Below are 20,367 nucleotides of genomic sequence, written 5' to 3'. Positions count from 1 at the left end.
GGATACCAATAATCATCAACCAAATCATTCCAATATTGAAGACAGTAAAACGTCAGGATTGTCTGATTGTTATATATCATCATTTTTTGATGATGATGATTTTTCATCAATATTCAATGATTATTATGATGATTATTACGATGACTATGAACAAGAATTTAGTCAGGAATTTTCTTTTTCGCATATCGATGATTTTGCTGAATATTTTTGACCCGAAAGAGAAAAAAACAAAACAAATTTATTTTCTTATAAATTTAATGCATTAAAATTAAAAAAAAAATTATAAATCAAAATTCTTTTTTAAAAATTAATATGAAATCATTCGTTATCGGTTTCCGTTTCTTCATCAATTTCATCGTTTTCCGCAACGCCATCATCATCCGCATCAGCATTATCATCATCCGACGCAGCATCATCGTTATTCTCTTCATCACCTTCGCCATTTTCATTATCATCATTATTCTCATCATCCGTATCATCATCATTTTCATCATCTGAAATTGAATCTTGTGTGGTAGAATTTTCATCATCATTATCATCTTCAATTTCGGTCGTAGATTCATCGATTGTAGTTTCACTTGTGGTCACATCGGCTTCTTCTTCATCATCATCATCGTCATTCGATGCTGTTTCAGTTGTATTCGTAAATGGTTCATCATTCAACTGCAATACTTTTCTGTAAAATGATAAAATTATTAAAGTTTTTAACTTTAAAAAAACGAAAATTTTGTAAACATACGTTTCAGGTGCGTTGATTGAACATTTAATCGCAGGCAAAGGACTTGATTGTGATGGTTTTACAAAAAAACTATTGACTAAAATCAACAGAACAAAAATCGTGATATACATCAGATAATTATTATTAAATTGTCGAGCCATGATGATTTTTTTTAAATTAACGATTAGATCGGTTACAGAACAAACAAGCAAAAATTTTTTTTTAAACGAAAATTTAAAATCCATCAAATTTTTTGTCTTTTTATATTTATACCCGGATCGATCATATTACTGAAAGGATGACGTCAAATGATTTTTGTTTTTGAAAAAAAGGGGAAAGGAAATGAGAAAATTGAAATATGAAATGAGATTTGAATAGGCGATCGCTAATTGTTATTTGATCGAATATTTAGAAAAAAAACCTGAAATTGAAACCTTGAATATCTCTAATATCTTTGAATTGAGTAAATTTCATGAAATCCCATTACTTTTTTCCCCACCAAAGATTTTTTCTTTTTTTACCATTTTTAAATTGAAAAAAAAACATTTAAACATCCAATGAACATAACGCACACACAGGGTAACATTCCGATGATAATTTTGTCAACCATCATAATCAACGTCATATCATTTAATGAATTTTTTTTTCTCGAAAAATGTCAACAAATTCCTAATGATGTTTTTGGATTTGCAATAAACAATTTTCGATTGCAATTTTTTCGAGAAACAAGAAATGAAAAAAACAATGTTTTCAATCAATAATTTGTAAATCTTTATTTTTATCATCGATTATCGAATCAATCAATTAATTAATTGTATAATTAATTTGCAATCATATAGGTAAGTTCATGTTTTGTTTTTTTGGCATTGTTTTAATATTTATAGCCATTATCATGTTGTTGATCATCATCATCATTATTATTAAAAGTAAGCAATAACAATTGAAGAAATAACCATTTCATTTGATCATAATTTGATATTTATTATTCAAATAAAATAATGATAATAACAATTGAATTCAATTAGAAAATTTTACATTATTTTTTTTTATTTAGAATCGATCCAACTAAATTTAATGAAATATGGTTCCGGTATAATAGTGATGAGTGTGAGTGGGGGGATTGGTATGGTTAAGTGTATATAGTTGGTTGATGGTTGATGGATGGATGGACAAAGAAAAAAAAAGCCCATTTTGCACGAAACTAACAAACAAACAAACAAAAATCGGGGAAAACGACGATGACGAAAAAACAAAAACAAAAAACAAACTTGCATCGACATAAATCAGGTTTGTTTGTGTTTGTATGTAAACAACACAAAAAACGAAAAAAAAATTGAAAACGATAATCATCATGATGATAAACATTGAGTAAAAGGTAATTGTTATTTTTTTTATAATCAATTAATTAATCAATAATTATAAACGATCAAAATTATCATTAAAGCTAAAATAGTAGTAAAATCCAAAATTTGTTTTTGTTTTTTGCCATATGCAACATTTGTCCACATCCGATCATCAATATTTTTTTGAAGATCGGATAACATTACTGTTTTTTTTCGTTGTTGTTGTTGTTGTTACGGTTATTATTGTCATTAACATTGTTGAATATTTGTATGCATCAAAAATCAAATGATTTTTTTTTCAAAGACAGAGTCAAGAAACAAAAAAGAAAAAAAACTATTTAGAAACAAATGAAAATATAATATTGGGCAGGTGGATACATCATAAATGTTGTTGGTGTTGTTGTTGTTGATGGATAAATTGGTAATTCATTCATTGCATTCAGTTCATCGGTTAAATTAATATAGATCGATCGATTCTTCAAAAAAAAATATTGTTGATTTAAAATCTTGAATCATTAAATCCTGGTGGTGGTTGTTGTTGTCTAATCGATGGATTACCACCACCATTATTAGATGATGCTGGATTCGCATTATTATTTGTCGATAACATCTGATTGAATAAATATTGATTTAAACTATTTTGTTGTTGTTGTTGTTGATTTCGTTGCTGTTGTAGTTGAAGAAAATGCATTTTTTGTTGCAACATTTGCTGTTGTAATTGTTGTTGATGATTATTCGGAGATGGTGATGAACAATTCGATGATTGACCGGCATTATTTGACCAAAATTGTACCATTTGTCTGGAATTATATAAATTATCAATTTATTCAATGATCATATTTCAAATTAGTTACCTTGGTGATTGTTGCTGGAAAGCAGCATTTCCATTCATAAATTGATGATGACCACTACCATTTTGCATCTGTTGTTGTTGTTGCTGCTGCTGATGACCGAATGAATTTAACTCATTCTGTTGCTGTTGTTGAAATTTGATGTTGACATTTGGTAACAATTGCCGCAACGAATTTTGTTGCTGTTGCCATTGTTGTAATTTATTTGTTGGCGATGATCCGCCACCATTGCCAACAAGTCCATTTTGATTGAATCCAAATTGATTACTACCACCACCTAAATTATTGTTAGATGATTGTTGTTGTAAAAAATGATCCAAATTTTGTTGCTGCTGTTGTTGTTTTTGTTGTTGTAACATTGATAAAAGACTAAGATTTTGATGCAATGCTGATTGATTATTAAAGAATTGTTGTTGTTGTTGTAACTGTGAAGGTGATGAACGATGACCAAATCCAGTATTATTAATCGATTGTTGTTGAGAATATAAAGAATTAAACAACGAAGAATCACCATTTGAATTTGAATTGAATGGTATTGGTGGTTGTTGCTGTTTTCCATTGTTTTGACATTCAACATTATTACCAAGATTCAACAATGCTAAACGATTCAATAATTGATTTGTTTGTTGCTGTTCCAAAAATGAATCACAACCAAAATGTTGTGAAAGATTTGCTGGTTGTATAGTGGATTGATTCTCTCTACCATTACCATTGTTGTTCATCATATTTGACGATTGATGTTGGACAAGATTATTATGAACATGATTATTATTCGGTTGAATAATCATCATGTCGCTGCCACCAATACTTGTACCATTTGTTAAGCCATTAGTTTGGTTCCCATTCACATACGATATATTATTATTATTATTATTAGATGAAGTAGATCCTAACATTGCTTCCAATGTCAATGATATTGGATCAAAATCAAGATCATCATCGTTATCCAATACAATATCATTATCATCTTCATTGGTTATCTGATGTAATAATTCTTGTTCACCACAATGTTGCTGTTGTTTGGCCTGTTGTTGAATATTATCCGGTGTCGATGAATTACTACTACTACTACTACTGCTGCTTTCATCACATGATAATGATGAAGTTCCTGACGATGAAGATGATGAAAAATTGGAAAACATTGAAGATTCAACAACATGATGATGATGAGAATGATGATGATGTGTATGATGATGATGATGATTGGGTGTGGATGAAAGACTCGAATTTCCACTTGAAGAATCGGAATTATGTCCATTTGTTGTTGTTGTATTCGTGGATGATGACGAATTATGCTGCATTATTTTTATGGCCTGGGTTTTTTCAACCATATCCACCGATGTTGTTGCTGATGATGATGATAACCAACGTTGTGGATCGCCATCAATCTGAAAAATTTCAGAGAAAAAATAGTAAACATTAGCCAAATGATGAGTAAAAAAAATAAAAATTACAGATTCGCAATAATCTAATAATAATCATGTGGGAGAAAAATGATTTTAATGTATCTGGAAAATATTATCAATTAATGTAATGAATTGAAAGAAAATAAATTGCTATCATGTACTAATCATTTTGATTAAAACTTTTCTCTGGCTTAACATAATAGGAATATCGATTTCTATCATTTTGATAGGAATTGCCAGCCAACGACATCAATGATGATCGTTTCGATAAAGAAATTCGATCATTTTGTTGCTGTTGTTGTGGACGTCGATAAAATACTCGACTCGAATAACGAATTTGTCCATCATTATAATAATGATTGAAACTTTTTTTCTTTCGTTCCTTGACCAAATCATTATCAATGAATCGATCATTTTGGACACTAACCATTTGGTCACTATTATCATTATCGATAGATATCTCGCCATTTGAATTTTGTCCAAGTTCATTTGATGATTTTCGGAAATGCTGTTCTATTGGTGGTGAATTCGAAATTCTGCTTCCCGTAGTAGTTGTAGAATATGGCCTTTGTTGTTGAGTCGGTTTTGAACCATTGGTCTGAATCGTTAGTTGTTGTTGCTGTTGTAACAATTGTCTTTCTTTTTCCCGTTCTGAAGCAATAATATCAAGATAATGTTGTATCAAACGTTTTTCATATTCCGTATGTTTTCCTGCTTGCATTTCTTCTTTCGTAAATGATGCTTCCTGTTCAGCCATTTCATGTAAATACATGCCTAATATAAAATATAAGATGAATCAATGATGAAAAAAATTAATAATTTTGCTTACAATCCGGTTGTTTCGGACATGATTGACTACGTAACCAATGTGTACAATATTTAGTAGTTCCTAAAGATGCTTTCACCGATGTTAAAATACTTCCACCAAAAGTCGATATCCCACCATTGGCAGTTAATTGATTTCTAGATGGTTTTGTCCCACTCGTTATTGAAATACCAGTTTGTTGTTGTTGTTGTTGAGATGAATCATTTAATGTTTTAATGGCAGCAACAGCATCTTCAGGCCTTGTATATGTTACATAAGCCGATGATGAATTAATAACCATTTTAACGATTTTTCCATATTTCGAAAATTCTTTCCGCAGTTCTTCCTGAGTAAAACGTGGCGGTATTCCAATCACAAACAACAAATTTTTCTGTACAACCCGAATCGTTGAAAGATTTTGTTTGTTGCCTAAATTTGAAAAAAATGTTCAATATGAACATGAAATAAATCAAAATAAAATTGAAATTACCGTCTTTCAGTTTTTGTTTATCCTTTTGTTTCTTTTTCAACTTTTTTAACTCTTCTACACGTTCAATACTGATCGCAGAGAAATGAATAGGTGAATCAGGATACGGCTATTTTAAAGAGAGAAAAAAATTAAAATTAAATTAAAAAACAAACACATTATGATTACACATACTTGTCGACAAGCCGGACAAAGACCATTATCATCATTTTTCAAACGATGCCAACAGAATCGACAAACTTGATATCCACAGGAACAAGGAAAAAAATCGAGATCATCGATATCCAAATTTTCCATACATAACGGACACTTTTGAAAAATCAAAGAGAATTTCATAATTAATTGAAGTTTTATCAATTAAATTGATAAATTACCTCCGTGGAAACATCTGGAAAATCGGTGGTTACCGTTCCATTATTAGTAGTATTGGCAGTCGCAGTATTTGTATTTGTTCCGTTCACAGTTGCATTAGTCTGTTGTTGTCCGGTCCGATAAGATTGACATCCATTCGATTGTTGTTGTTGACCAGGTATTACGGTACTGGAACTGTTGTTAATCATCGCTGTTTCAATATCACCTTTAACCATTTTTTCTTTTTTGGTTCGTTACACGCTTATGTTATTTGGTCTAATGAAAATATTAAAGAAAAAAACTTTCAATTCAATTAAAATTTCATCAACACTGTTCATTTGAAGAAAATGAAACAAATTTTCAATTAATATTAATTGATATTTCTATTTTTTTTTCATTCAATCAGAATTAATATATAATGATAAATCATTTTAAAAAGAAATTTTAAATTAAACGAATTTCAAAACAACAACAACTATTACTTTTATTTCATAATCTTATCTTTTTTTCTGTTGATATGTGCATATATAAATCAAATTAGAAAAAAAAATACATCTAATATCATCAAGTTTTTAAAAATAAAAATTTGATTAACACAAAAAAAAAGACAAACAAGATGAAGATATTGCGTTATACAAACGTGTGTTCTTTTTTTTGCACACACAGCAGCAGAAGCAGCACAAGAAGGTTATTTGTCGATAAATAGACAAATAAATAATGATGACGATGATGTAAAAAAAACAACCAAAAAAAACAACAGTGTGGAATATTATAAATCTAATAATTTATACGCAAAAAAAAACATAGCGCTTAGGTCAAATTTTTTATTAATAATAATAATAATAAAAATTATCAAAATCAACACAGATGGTATCCATTAGATACAAACAGAAACACACATACACAAACATAGAGATAGACAGATGTTCTATTATACATCAATTTCTACGCATCAATTTAGATCAAATAAACTCTTTTTAATTGGAAAATAAAACAATAGAATAAATTTTAAATAGTTTCAAATTTAAATCCAAACACTAATCAGTAATTGGAAAGAAAACATCGTAATAAGAAATCAGGATAGTAGAATCTCAAATTCACCTGAGACGATAGGATTGACAATACACAATATTACAAAGTAAAAAAGTAAATTTTTTTTTCTGTTTCATAAACAAATTATTTATCCATATTATATTCATGTTCATTATCAAATAGATAAATTTTGGTTTTGTAATGTTTTTTTTACGTCTACATTTAAATATATAACAAACACATTTTTTTATCGCTTTTCTCCCATTAAAATATGCATACGTAACTGAAAAAAACTAATAAGAAATCATATGACAATTTATAAGAAATTGAATGAAAAATTATGACTACATGAATGATTACACGCACAAAAACATAATGAAATAGGAAAAAAAACACCCACGCGAAAAAAAATTGATTCAATCCAATATATCGCAAATAATATTCATTATTCATTTATCGATTATCCATTGAACAGTAAGTAATAACCGAAATTTTTTTTTATAACCAATAATATTTTTCTACATAATGATGAAATACAAAATCGATTTTCATCCGAAACTATTATTTTAAAGATGATTACAAAATTAAACAAAATTAAGGCGTAAGAATAGAGAAAAAAACAAAATTAATTGTATTTTTTAGCTGATAAATCAAACAAAAATAAATTCAATTTTGTTTTTGTTGAATTTTTGGTTTTTATTTAGATTATTACCAGAGAAAAACAAAAACAAAGTTTATGATTTTAGTGGCAGTATCTATCTATTCTATGTATAACTTTCTTTTTCTCGATTCTTCGATTGATTCGGATAGAAAATGAAAACGAAAAAAAAAAATCAAATAAATCAAGGGCGTTGTGTTGATCTAACAAAACATTAATGGAATATAAACAAAACAAAAAAACCAAAAATAAGGATAAACAAAACCGAAAATATTCCCAAATACGATAGATTCTTCAAAAAAATTGACTCTCATAAATGCAAAAAAAAACGCATGCTAACATTTATGGATCTCAGTGGATGCAAATTTTTAGAGACAGCAAAGAAAAAAAGAAGGCCAAAACAACTCTTTGATAACATTTTAAACAACATCAATTAAAAACGAAACGAAAAGAAAACAAACAACGAGACAGTCATTTATATTCAACAACAAGGAGACCAATTTTTTGCTCATAAAAAAAAATGGAATAAAGAGAATCAGGAACGAACAACATCATGAATCATCATCATCATCATTTTTTCTAAATAAAAGAGAAAATCATACAGGTCCCAGTAAGTGATCAATAAAGAAAATGATAAAGAAAGTCGACTTTTTCTATCATTAAAAAAGCCAAGAGCAGCAGCATTTGTACACACAAACACATCATGATCATCAACACTCTTGGCCTAAATCCATCAACATCATCATATTTTTTCTGAAAAAAAACTAGAGACTTGATTTTTTTTTTAAATGTATATTATGAAATACATAAGGTTTAGCCACCAAACATGGTAAATACATCATCATCATCATTATAAAATAAAAAGTGTATAAAAAAATGATACAATGACCGAGAATGAATGTCACATCTTAATCGATAAATCGAAATGATACAAACAAATAAACAAACGAAAAAAAAATTGAAACATCAGCTTTTTATAATTAGAAGAAAACAGAAATTTCTATTTAAAAATCAACTGATATATAAATGAAAGAATCAGAATGAAGAAAACAAACAACAAATATTCAAATATGAAAAAGATTTATGCTTTGTGTATATGTATGGTTTGAAAACACACCCAAGTATTAAAAATTTCCAAATATACAGGTGGTTGATATGGATCTTTATTTTTGAATGTGAATTTTTTGTAAAAAGGATTGAAAAAAATATAATAGTTTTTTTCTGATCAAAAAATTTGCCATTTTTTCCACGATATTCAAAAAAAATAAAGAATAGAAAGAAATGAATTGCAAATCAAGGCAAACCAAAAAATTTCAAAACATGAAACTTTTATTCACACTTTCTACTCGTGTTAATTGAAAAATTTTCACAAATAAATAAAAATTACATTATAATTCAAAGAATTTTTTAAAAAAAAATATCATATCTTAACAACTATTGCACCGGAATTTCTTAACTGTCATTGTCAAAAATAATCATAATGATAACATAGAGTAAATCAACTAGGAAGTTTGTTTGTTTTATGAAAAAAAAATAATTTTTGTTTCATAAAATGAATGAAAATTGATCAAACAATTAACCGTTATCAGTATAGTTGAAGTGCAAAATAATTCACCAATTTGACGAGTTTCATTTCATTTCAATTGAATGATAAAAAAAATGACTACTAAACATCTAAAAGGTAAAAAACAAAAATTTGGTAAATTAAAAGTGAAACAAACAAACAAAAAACAAACAATTCAAATCTCAATGCTTTTCATTTTCAATCAACATTTTCTCTTTTTGTTTCACATTAATATCTAATGCAATTCAATGAAGAAGAAAAAAAACCTAATGAAATTTCGAAAAATCAACGATAAAAACCAGAGAAAAAAATGTATAGATGAACCATTCATTTTGGTTTATTATGAAACATATACAATTCATTAATGGTTTTATCAAATAGGAAAATAAACATTGTGCAATAAATATAAAAAAACAGTTACGAAAATTCTGCAACATTGTACCCATTATTATTTGCTTACTTTAATATAATAAAAAAAATTGAGAGAGAGAAATCATACAAACGAACTATCAATTTTATTATTGATTCGATTCATGATTTTCGAAATTTTCACTGAACAATGAACATATCATATGACATTTTTTTCTTTTGTTTTGTTAAAAGTATCAATCATTTGATAAATTAGTCAATAATTCAATGATTATATGATTGATTTGATAACTTTTTTTTCTCAATTGAATATATACGTCATGAATGAAGACTGAAAACTATTCATATAAAAGAATTCTTTTTGGAACAACATTATAACGAACGTCATCACAGTAATTAAACATTGAATATCATATCGGATTTCAACTAAAATCAAAATGGTTACCCACATATAGAATGAATATAAAATCCTAACAAAACAAAAAAACATTTTTTATAATGAACATAATGTTTCAATGTTTATATGAAAATCTATGACCAACCAGTGATTCGATGATGTAAAAGGTAATCTGATAAAACCAAAACATTAATGGTGAAACTAAAAACAAACGATACGAATGTCATATCAAAAACAAGCTAATTTAATGTGAAAAATTATAAAAATGGCAATTTTTCCATCATCATCATCATTATTGTTGTTGATGACGATGATGACATTTGAATATCGTATTTTAAAATCGTATCAAATATAGCCCTCTCTCCACATTTGGACGTTTAGTTTTTTTGTTTCATTTTTTTCATCATCATCATCATCATTGTGTGATGGTAGATAAACGTTTTTTTTCTTGTAATATCTGGATTTATAGAACGAAAACAAATGAAACAAACAAAAAAATCCTTCTTCCTGGATATTAAAAAACACACACAAATATATACCATATTTATGCTCATTCGATTCCGATGCAAAAAAAAATTGGAAAAAATCCAGTCACATTTATCAGCAAAGAATATTGACAAAAAAAACGATACATTAAAATTATCATGGAGGGGGGTGAATGAAAAGAATTCGAAATGGACAGGCGCAGACCAATCAAGCTTACCTTGATTTTTCTGAACAGAAAAAAATAGAATTCGAACAATTTACACTTATGATTGATGTAAATTTCAAAGAAAAATTGAATGAAAATCTGGATCGATTATAATAACAATTTTTTTTCTATTACGTAGGCTTTTCTTTCTTTATTTTCCAAGTTGTTGTTATTTTTATTATGATTCACTCACTGTTTGTTGCATGTATGCACATTGGAAAAAAGATGAAGCAATGAGCATAAAAATCCACATGAAGTAATTGAGAAAGAATACATTCACATATAAATATGAAAAAAAAGGGATAACAAAGTTATTAAATAAATAAATAAAGAACGATAGGATTGTATACATTAGTCGAATGAATTATTTTTATTATATCGATTAAATAAATACATACGAATCTTAAGACGAATGAATTTTAAGATGAGGACATCCAAAACATACACAATATGCACAAATTCAATGAAATTAACAAACAAACAAAACAGAAAAAAGATTTGAAGATAAATCCAGACGATTCTATCGATTCGATTGGATGTAATTCAATTTTGAATCAGATATTTGTTTGAAAATTTTCTTTATTTCGAAATTCGTAGGAAAAAACGATTCAAAGAAATTCTTAAGATTGATTCGATTATTCTTTTTTTTTTATATTTTCTTTTTAATTCATCAACATCGATAGATATAAACACACACAAGGCAAATTTGTTCTTTTTATTGTTGTCTTCGTTGTCGTCGTAGTCGCAGTGTTATGGATTTGCCTAGAAACAAGTGTAACACACACAGGGATGCAAAAAAAAAATTCACTCACGATTCACGTACAATCAGCATACATAAATACTCAATAATAATGAGGAGGATGATTACGTGTGGCTTTTTTTCTGATTTTAAATAACCACAATATCCTTTCATTCTTTTATACTGCTAGCATTTCATTCTTTTATACGTATACAGGATTCTTTTATGTTTTCCCCTCTCATTATTCATTATCCTCCTCATTATTTTTTTTTCATAATACTCATTAATGCTACTACTTTTTTTTTGGATATATATACCTGATAAACAGTTGTTGATTATATGTATGCTACTACTATTTTTGTTTTTATCAATGAAAAATGATGTCGCTACTATCGCTTGTTTTATCGTCCTATTCATAGATATTATGACAAATTTTGTTTTTTGAAATTATCTTTTTAAATTTTATCAGTTTTAATTTGAATTTTTTTAAAGACAAAATACACAGAAAAAATTATCTCTTTAAAATGTTGATTGCAAACACAAACATCAATCAATCAATATTTTATTTAGATTTATTTGTATTAACAATTCTTGGATTAAGTAATTTTTCTTTCAATAATTTTGGTTGTCCATTACGATCGGTTAAGAATTTTCTCATAAAAAAATCAATAACACATATTGGTGCAATTGTTTGCCAGAAAAATATTCTAATTCTTTCCGAATAACGTGCAACCGTATAAGAATATTCTATCTCTGTAGTGGTAACAGCTCGTTCCAATGTTCGAACCACCTGTTCGATTTCTGAACGTGCACTTTCCATTGCTTGTGTCATTGTTCGAACGAAACCATCATGATATGATCGGCCATAATCTTTTCGAATTGATTCTTCACTTGAATTCCATTGTTGTTCGAATTCGGCAATCAAACGTTTTTGATTTACAAGGTTTGTCCTAAGTTGGTAAGATTTTTTTTTGTTGTTGAAAAAAATAGATTTAATAATGACATTTATTTTTGAGAATTTATTACCGATAAAGATGTGGTTCAATCGAAACAACTTCAATATTCCATTTAGCTAATTCACGACGAAGACCATCATTGAATGCAATTACTGCTGCTTTCGACATACAATAGGCAACAAATCCGGGCATTGTAAAACGTCCGGCTAAACTTGCTATATTGACAATACGTGCACGACCAAAATGATTATGACGTAAAAATGGTAGAAATGTTTTCGTTACTCTTACTACACCCATTCCGTTTACATCCATTTGTTTAGTAAATGTTAACATGTTACCGAATTCAATTTCACATAATGACATAATACCGGCATTATTAACAATAGACCAAAGAGAAATTTTCGGCTTTGATTGTAAATATATTTCCACCTGTTCTTTGGCTTTATTAACACTTTGTTCATCGGTTACATCCATTTCAATTACAAAAAATTTTTCATCATTTTTTTCTCGTAATTTTAATGCACCAATCGATTGTAATGATAAACAACCGGCAATAATATAATATCCTTGTTGATGAAGATTTTGTGCCAAATACAATCCAAAACCAGAATCGCATCCTATTTAGAAATTGTTTAAAAAAAAAAGTTAAAAGTTAACCTTGTCAATTCTTTCGAATACAAACCGGTAATCAAAATGGCACGTTTTTCCATATCGGATAGCCGATTTTTTGGTAAAATATCCGTTGAAAATTCAAGCCAATCATGAAGAAAATAGGCTACATTCCAAGCGACATATATGATGAATAAATTGAATAATGTATCCTGTAGCCATTGTATGATTCCATGAAATATTTGTATTTGACATAATAAGAATAATAAAGTCAACAGGGCAAAGAAAATATAATGTCTACAATATAAATATGGTTGTTTTTGTTGATTCAATATTGATGGAATTTGATTTGATTTTTCATTTTGTTTCGCCAAATTCATGATAATCGATATTCAAAGAAGAAGAAGAAGAAAAACAAAATAAAAGTTTGAAATACCGACTGTTTTATCCGAAAAAAAGTTTCCACAAATAATGATAACTCAATTCAATAACTGAATTCAAAAAAATTATTGCGTACGTTGTTTTTCTCTTTCATTCTTCTTTTTTTTTAATCAAGTTGAATGACCGACAACTACAGGTAGATCAATTTTTTTTGATTTCGTTTTTTTCTACTTTTCAAACCTCTCCAAAAGATGTTTTATTATATACATTATAATCATGATGATTTGGGACAAATCTCATCATTTTTCATTGAAATTTGAGAGTTTGTTTTTTGGATTTATTTTATAATATAGAAACCTGTTCATCGTCATTGTTGTTTGATCGTCAAAAAAAAAGCCTTGCTTAATCTTAATACTTTTTTCTTTCTTTCTTTCAGCAAAAAAACATCTTGCCTTTGAGGTAAAATAATTTCTTACAAATTTTTTTTAATTTAATTGTAATTTTTTTAATAATGATAATAATTATTTGACAATTTTATAATTTAGTAACCATCAACTATACGAAATTTTCAATATTCTGGACCTGATCAATCAGAAAGAGAGAAAAAAATTTTGATTAGCAAAATCATTATTCAGCAATGAATCATTTAGTTAGTAAATAACATTGGTTTACATTAATCAATCAAGTTTACATTGATTGTTTTTTATTCTGAATGAATTTTTCTTATCCATCAATTCTATCGATTCATTATTATTATTATTTGGATCGTCGGATGTTATTGATGATGATTTTATTGTTTGTCGAACATTTCGTTTAAATGCAATTTTACAAATATTAACGGATGGTGCTTCAAATAATACATAAAGAATATAACCAAATATTATTGAAAATAATGTATGTCCACCGATTCGAAAAATCTGTAAAAAAAACAAACGAGAAAAGATTAATTATTGAAAATGATAAGGAAAAAAAGTCAATCATTTTTACCGAATTATAATGTGAAATTGTATGCAATTCACGTGATTGATATGAATAATACCAAACAACTAATGATTGTGTTAGATATATGCTAAACGTAAGTCGTGAAAATGGTTGAAAAATTTTGGCTGATAAAAATCTAGACAAAACATCTGACGAAAATAACCAGGAAAAAGACATTAAAAAGTGTACGAAAATTGCATCGCCAAATAGAAAAAACCATACTTTTATCTGTTTCCGAACATGATGCATACACTATCCAACCGATTGCAAATATCCAAAGAAATCTTTTTATACCTGTATAAAGAATCGCTATAAATGATGATTCAGGTATATGTTCCATTTGAATGAATGGATAAGTGGAAAATGGTATGATCAAAGCCAAAATGATTGCCAACCACCATAGAATCTGTCGGATATTCTATGGATTAAAGATTATAATTTTTGTCAAAAAATGGATTTGTTTTTTCAAATAATGAAAACAAACTTTTTCAATAGAAAATCGACGATTTTGTAATAATCCTGCAATTAATAATCCGGTAAAATATGCTGAATAATGATTGAATGTATAAAAATCAATCATACTGAAAGCAATATTCAATTTGCTAATTATTTAAATTGATAATTTTGAAATTCAAAATCTATTAGAAAAAAAACTTGTGTAAAATATTTACTTAACATCAGGTTCCATAACATGTACAAGTGGTACACCATAATACCAATGTATTAATGTTGGACAAACAATAGCCATTACTAAAGCAACAATATTAGCAATTAAACCCGATTTATATTCATATGCATAAAGCCAAATAAAAAAATAAGCAATAAGATTAATTTGAAAATCAGCACTTAAAAACCATGTATGTGATGCACATTGATCAGTTAATTGAAACCAATTTGATATGAATAAAAAATTTGCCCACCATCGTTGATAACATGGTTGATGACCATAACGTAAATAATCCCAATGCATCATTGGTCCTGTACCTAATCGTGGCCATAAAAATTGATAACAAAACATTCCTAATAATGGTGGTGAAAATCTTAACCATCTAAGTACAATATATTTCCAATATGGAACTGTTTTCAAAAATGTTTGACGATTTTTCATTGCCGTATGAAGTGATATAAGGCCACTTTTTTTTAATTATAATTCAAAATAGTTTTGTTTTTTTTTAAATAATAATTTTGATTGTAAATTAATATTTTGGTTACCTTATAATAAAAAATCCTGAAACAGACAATGATCCACTAATGACAAATTGTGTCCAAAAATCTCTAACTATTTGAATTCTATCGGCAAAACGAGCTTTGAATAATTTGAAAATTTATCAATTACAAAAATTTTTGAAGATAAATGAAACACATACCAGCAATCATTGGTTGATCATAAAGACCAAGTGGAGCAAAATTTGTCGTATGACATGTAATAACCCACATAATCAATAGAAATCGAAGCCCATGAATGACAGTCAATTCAGTAGGAGCTGTTTCGTTTGTTTTATCCTTATCATTTTCGTAAGCAGTTATTGTAAAAAGTTTTTCCGTATTATGTAACAAACTAAAACCTTTCCAAAATTCCATTATTTCAGTACTAGTTTCGTTTGAATAAATGCAACGACGATTATAACAATCAATTATTGTTCCAATGATTACAGTCGATGTACAAATGGCCAAAATAAATCTGTGAAAGAAGAAACATAAATTGTCCATTCGAATTGATCAATTTTAATTTTTAACGAATTATTTACATTGAAAATCGTTGTGCAAAATCAAATGACATCGATTCTTGTTCATTACGGGTTTGACATGCTTCAACTTCGATATTGAATTCAAAATTTTTAAATACTTTTCGAGCTACTTGTTCAATTTCATTACGTTGACAATCGCTTGGTAAACATAAAGCACTAACAATTCGATAATAGAAACGATAACGTGGATCATTCCACCATTTTGATGGCCATCGATTTTCATAACGTGTTTTATTGAAATTTAATCGTTTATTAGCTGGTGGAATCGGTAATCGTATTGTCATTAAACAATATCTTGCTTGTATACGATTATTTGATTCATCGACATTCGAATAATCAATATTTAAACATTGATCATAATCACCATAATCGGTTATAGTACCGCTTATAAAACCGGGTCTTATTATTCGACCACTAGCATCCCACACTTAAGTTTAAATGATTAGCGTTTTTTTTATTAAACATTTATAAATTTTATAATTAACTTACTTAATGATGCCCATTCTAATTCTGGATGTGTAAACATCATTTCTAATGAATGATAACATTCTTTGGTTAGATTTAAATCATGTTCATCGGTAATTGTTTCATCGTATAATGGTTTTAAGAATTTTGTTGTAAATTGTTGACCAAATAAATAGATAATATCAAAATTTTTCATAAAACGTTCAGTGTAGTTATTCGTTTTATCATCATCATTATTATTATTATGACTTTTTGCTAAAGCTAAAGTAATTAAAAGTAAATAAAAAATTAATAACAAAAAACGCATCATCATCATCATGATGTTTGGGTTAGTTTAATAATTAAAATTTTTGCAAAAAAAAATTACATGATAATTATTTTGTTTTTTGAAAAAAAAATTCAAACGGAAGATGGTTAAAATTTTATTTAAAATGTGGTTAAAATGTAGAAAAATTTTAAAAATGTTACCTTGATGTGTGAATATTGTTGAAAATATTATCTTGTCGCTCGTTTTCACATCTCAAGTAAGGATTTTGTTTTTTTTTAATAAGAAAATTTTTGATTTTCAAAAATTCAGGAAATCCTTACAAGCTAGATGTGTTTCGAGAAACAAGGTTTGATTAGACAGGATTAACCAGACATTTGTTTCCAATTTGATCAATCAATTATCGATCAATGAATCGATAGAATCAAATCTGATTGAACGATTTTCATATTTAACTGACGTTTTTATTGAAAAAAAAACGATCCAGAAATAAATCACATAATACCTGTGTAAATTAGCGATCGTTTTTATTTATGTGATTAATCTTTCTTTCTTTTTTTTATCGTCCATCCTTCCAACACACACACACAACCAGAGAGAGAGAGAGAGAGAAAGAGAAAGATAATTCAAATATCAGAAAAAAATGAATTGATTTAGTTATCTTGAGTAGTTTTTTTTTATATTCTTCATTTGATTAGTCAAATGATTTTTTTTCTCTCTCTCTCTCTCTCTACCTATTCAATGTTGTCTATGATGATGATGATGATGTTGTATAATTCTTCGGAATTGCTGTTATCTCTAAGATTGATAAACATATTATTGCATTTATGATTGGCAATCATATGTATAGTATATGATAAAAAAAGAAATTGTCAATTCAATTTACATTTGTATTTGCACAAACCGACACAGACACAGAACAAATATGGCCTAATAACAAAGTTTTTTTTGTTGTTGTTGTTGTTTTTTTTATAACAGACAAAAAAAACACATAACAACTATATCATGTTCGATGGGAATTCAATCAAATTCGATTAAAAATGAAAATTCAATAATTGAACAATAATAATAATAATAATAATAATAGTTTGTAATTTTTTTTTCATCATTTGGTTAGGCTATATAAATTGTATAATGAATTTATACAAACAATTTGAGACCAAATGAATTTTTTTTCCACAGAATTTTTTAAATGGAAAAAGAATCTAGGTCTATTAGTAATGATAATGATAATATTATTAAAAACGGACAACGACGTGATAGTGATGATGATGAAGATGATCCATTTGAAATAATGACTAAATTAATGATCAAAAATGATCGTATGCAACAATTATTTGGTAAAGAAAAAACAGAAAATAGTGATGAACAACAATCACAAAAATCAATTTTGATTGATGAATTACAAAAATTATTGGATGATAAAAAAACTGATCTTTATAAACAGGAACAGCAACCACAACCACAACAACAACCTAAACAAGAACAACATCAACAACAACAACAACCTAAACAAGAGCATCATCATCAACAACAACAACCTAAACAAGAACATCAACCCAAACAAGAACATCAGCAACAACCTAAGAATGAAACAATAAAAATTTCCACGGAAAAACAATCAATTGGTAAAGAAGAAAATATTGACATAAATCATAATGATAATAATGGCCAAGATATTGCAACAACAAATTTACCAGAAACACCAAAATGGTTATTATTCAATGGATATCGATATCAAAAACTTTTAGCTGAAGGAACATATGGAAAAATTTTCGTTGCTGAAAATATAAAAACTAGTGAAAAAGTTGCAATCAAACAGATTGATCGTAATAATATATTAATTAAACAATGGTTAGATAGTGGTTGTTTAGATAGTGAAATGAAAATTTCATTAGCCATTCGACATCCAAATGTGCTTGGTGCTATTGATGTTTTAAAATTTCGTTCAATTGCATTTATGGTGATGCCATTAATTGAAGGTGGAAATGTGAAACAAATAATGTATGGTCAACGAAAACCATTCAATGAAAAACAGGCGAAAAAATGGTTTTTCGATTTATCAAAAGGATTAAATTATCTACATCGTAATCGAATTGTACATCGTGATCTAAAATTAGATAATCTTTTTATTAATTCACAAAATGATCGTTTAATAATTGGTGATTTTGGTTTTTCAAAAATATTACCATCATCCATTGATACAAGTAATGATTTAACTAAAATGCCAACAACAACAACACAAATAATATTTCCAAATCAATGTTATTCACCTTGCGGTACTATTGAATATACAGCACCAGAAGTAAATTTTATACGATTAAAATATTTAGAAAATCCACATTACAATAATGGTCAAGGATATGATGGTAAAGCAGCCGATATTTATTCAATTGGGGTATGTTTATTCGAAATGTTACATTTATATAATACATTTTTAAGACCGGAAGAATATTTATTTGAAATGGATTTATTACAAAAAGTACGTTTAGTTTATCGACGACAAATGAGACATCAATGGACAATTAATCGTCGTGTACATGTTTCAAATAATTGTTCACAACTTTTATTTAAATTATTACAATTTAAAGCTGAAAATCGTCCAACAATAATTGAATTACTTGAATCTGATCCATGGTTATATAGAATTAATATTCGTGAAAAAGCTAAACGAGAAAAACTTAGACAAATTACAACATTAATACATGAATATATGGCTATGAATGATGATGATGATAGTGATAGTGATAGTGATGAAAATGAAAAAAATAATATCAATATGAGTAAAGAAAAACAATTATTAATTACAAAAGAAAAATTTCAATCATTACAACAACAACAACAACCACCACCACCACCACCACCACAACCAAAACAAACCTTTTTTACAAAATTTATTAAAAGTATACCGTTAAAATTAGATTGGGAAAAACCAATCAAAACAAAAAATAAACCAATCAAACCATCTAAAACAAGAATAAGAAATATACGTACATTGGATCGTTGATAAAAACAAACAAACAAACAAACAAAAATCAAATCAATTAAATTAATTAAATAATCAATTTTATAATTTGAAAATTGTGAAGTTTTTAAAAATATTTTCAAACTCAGTTTCTATCCGGAACATTGAAGAAATATGCAATTTAAAAAAAAAATAGCCAATGTTTCCGAAAAGAAATTGAGCTAGAATATATTGTTTTGCATTGATTTTAAACTTGCAGGGTTTGTTTTTTTTTGAAACGAAAATAACGTTGATGATATTTGCTATTAACTTTCATATCACACACGAAAGGACCGTAGATTTTTCATTCATTCGTTCTATCGATAACCAATCGTATGCAATACAAAAGAGTAATATAATCAGATCTTTTAAAATGAGAAAATAATTTCGATGAAATTCATTTGAATAACATTATAATACACATCGCCTTGAAGTTGAAATTTGAATTTGAATTTGAATTCAACTCCAAAAAAAGGGGATGTGTAACATAATGAAACAAAGAAAAAACAACTTATTAAACAAATTGTTTTGAAACAAAAGTGTCAAC

The 20,367-nt window shown here is 27.4% G+C and overlaps 5 protein-coding genes and 1 long non-coding RNA gene across 12 annotated transcripts; 2 read left to right on the top strand and 4 right to left on the bottom strand.

Moving 5' to 3' along the window:
- Positions 1-223: 223 nt before the first annotated feature.
- Positions 224-960, bottom strand: LOC113792474 (uncharacterized). Its single transcript, XM_027342372.2, has 2 exons — positions 740-960; positions 224-676 (listed from the first exon to the last, which is right to left on the bottom strand). Exons 1-2 carry the CDS (start codon positions 877-879, stop codon positions 319-321), a joined length of 498 nt encoding a protein of 165 aa, XP_027198173.2. The 5' UTR covers positions 880-960; the 3' UTR covers positions 224-318.
- A 1,122-nt stretch (positions 961-2,082) lies between these two features.
- LOC113793170 (uncharacterized) lies at positions 2,083-11,488 on the bottom strand. Of its 5 annotated transcripts, none has more exons than XM_075823949.1 (8): positions 11,071-11,488; positions 5,985-6,262; positions 5,785-5,919; positions 5,614-5,719; positions 5,148-5,552; positions 4,746-5,092; positions 2,916-4,300; positions 2,083-2,861 (listed from the first exon to the last, which is right to left on the bottom strand). In XM_075823949.1, exons 2-8 carry the CDS (start codon positions 6,195-6,197, stop codon positions 2,561-2,563), a joined length of 2,892 nt encoding a protein of 963 aa, XP_075680064.1. In that variant the 5' UTR covers positions 6,198-6,262; positions 11,071-11,488; the 3' UTR covers positions 2,083-2,560. The 5 variants fall into 5 exon arrangements, with proteins under 5 accessions (XP_075680064.1, XP_027198973.2, XP_027198989.2 ...); XM_027343172.2 differs by having other exon boundaries at positions 5,985-6,237; XM_027343188.2 differs by lacking the exon at positions 11,071-11,488 and adding an exon at positions 7,063-7,185 and having other exon boundaries at positions 5,985-6,237.
- Positions 11,489-11,922: 434 nt separating this feature from the next.
- LOC113793645 (retinol dehydrogenase 7-like) lies at positions 11,923-13,356 on the bottom strand. Its single transcript, XM_027343705.2, has 3 exons — positions 13,050-13,356; positions 12,438-12,984; positions 11,923-12,361 (listed from the first exon to the last, which is right to left on the bottom strand). Exons 1-3 carry the CDS (start codon positions 13,354-13,356, stop codon positions 11,974-11,976), a joined length of 1,242 nt encoding a protein of 413 aa, XP_027199506.2. The 3' UTR covers positions 11,923-11,973.
- On the top strand, positions 12,229-16,093 carry LOC142646046 (uncharacterized). Of its 3 annotated transcripts, none has more exons than XR_012847066.1 (5): positions 12,229-12,369; positions 12,428-13,553; positions 13,794-13,816; positions 13,903-15,853; positions 15,928-16,093. It is a non-coding gene; the product is annotated as an uncharacterized LOC142646046 (long non-coding RNA). The 3 variants fall into 3 exon arrangements; XR_012847065.1 differs by having other exon boundaries at positions 13,711-13,816; XR_012847064.1 differs by having other exon boundaries at positions 12,428-13,816.
- Positions 13,826-17,021, bottom strand: LOC113793664 (nose resistant to fluoxetine protein 6-like). Its single transcript, XM_027343729.2, has 9 exons — positions 16,576-17,021; positions 16,087-16,513; positions 15,706-16,019; positions 15,551-15,644; positions 15,010-15,471; positions 14,823-14,940; positions 14,561-14,756; positions 14,345-14,487; positions 13,826-14,274 (listed from the first exon to the last, which is right to left on the bottom strand). The coding sequence occupies exons 1-9, from the start codon at positions 16,868-16,870 to the stop codon at positions 14,035-14,037; spliced, it is 2,289 nt and encodes a 762-aa protein (XP_027199530.2). The 5' UTR covers positions 16,871-17,021; the 3' UTR covers positions 13,826-14,034.
- A 643-nt stretch (positions 17,022-17,664) lies between these two features.
- Positions 17,665-19,897, top strand: LOC113793058 (uncharacterized). The gene has a single exon (XM_027343029.2). The coding sequence runs from the start codon at positions 18,009-18,011 to the stop codon at positions 19,821-19,823; it is 1,815 nt and encodes a 604-aa protein (XP_027198830.2). The 5' UTR covers positions 17,665-18,008; the 3' UTR covers positions 19,824-19,897.
- Positions 19,898-20,367: the final 470 nt, after the last annotated feature.

The sequence above is a fragment of the Dermatophagoides pteronyssinus genome, unplaced genomic scaffold (genome assembly GCF_027571235.1).
Source record: "Dermatophagoides pteronyssinus isolate colony J.1.1.1.1 unplaced genomic scaffold, Derpt_VIB-CSIC_2022.12 sq0042, whole genome shotgun sequence".
Lineage (NCBI taxonomy): Eukaryota > Metazoa > Arthropoda > Arachnida > Sarcoptiformes > Pyroglyphidae > Dermatophagoides > Dermatophagoides pteronyssinus.
The sequence above is the reverse complement of the archived record's forward strand: the minus strand, read 5'-3'. Positions and strand labels throughout refer to the sequence as shown.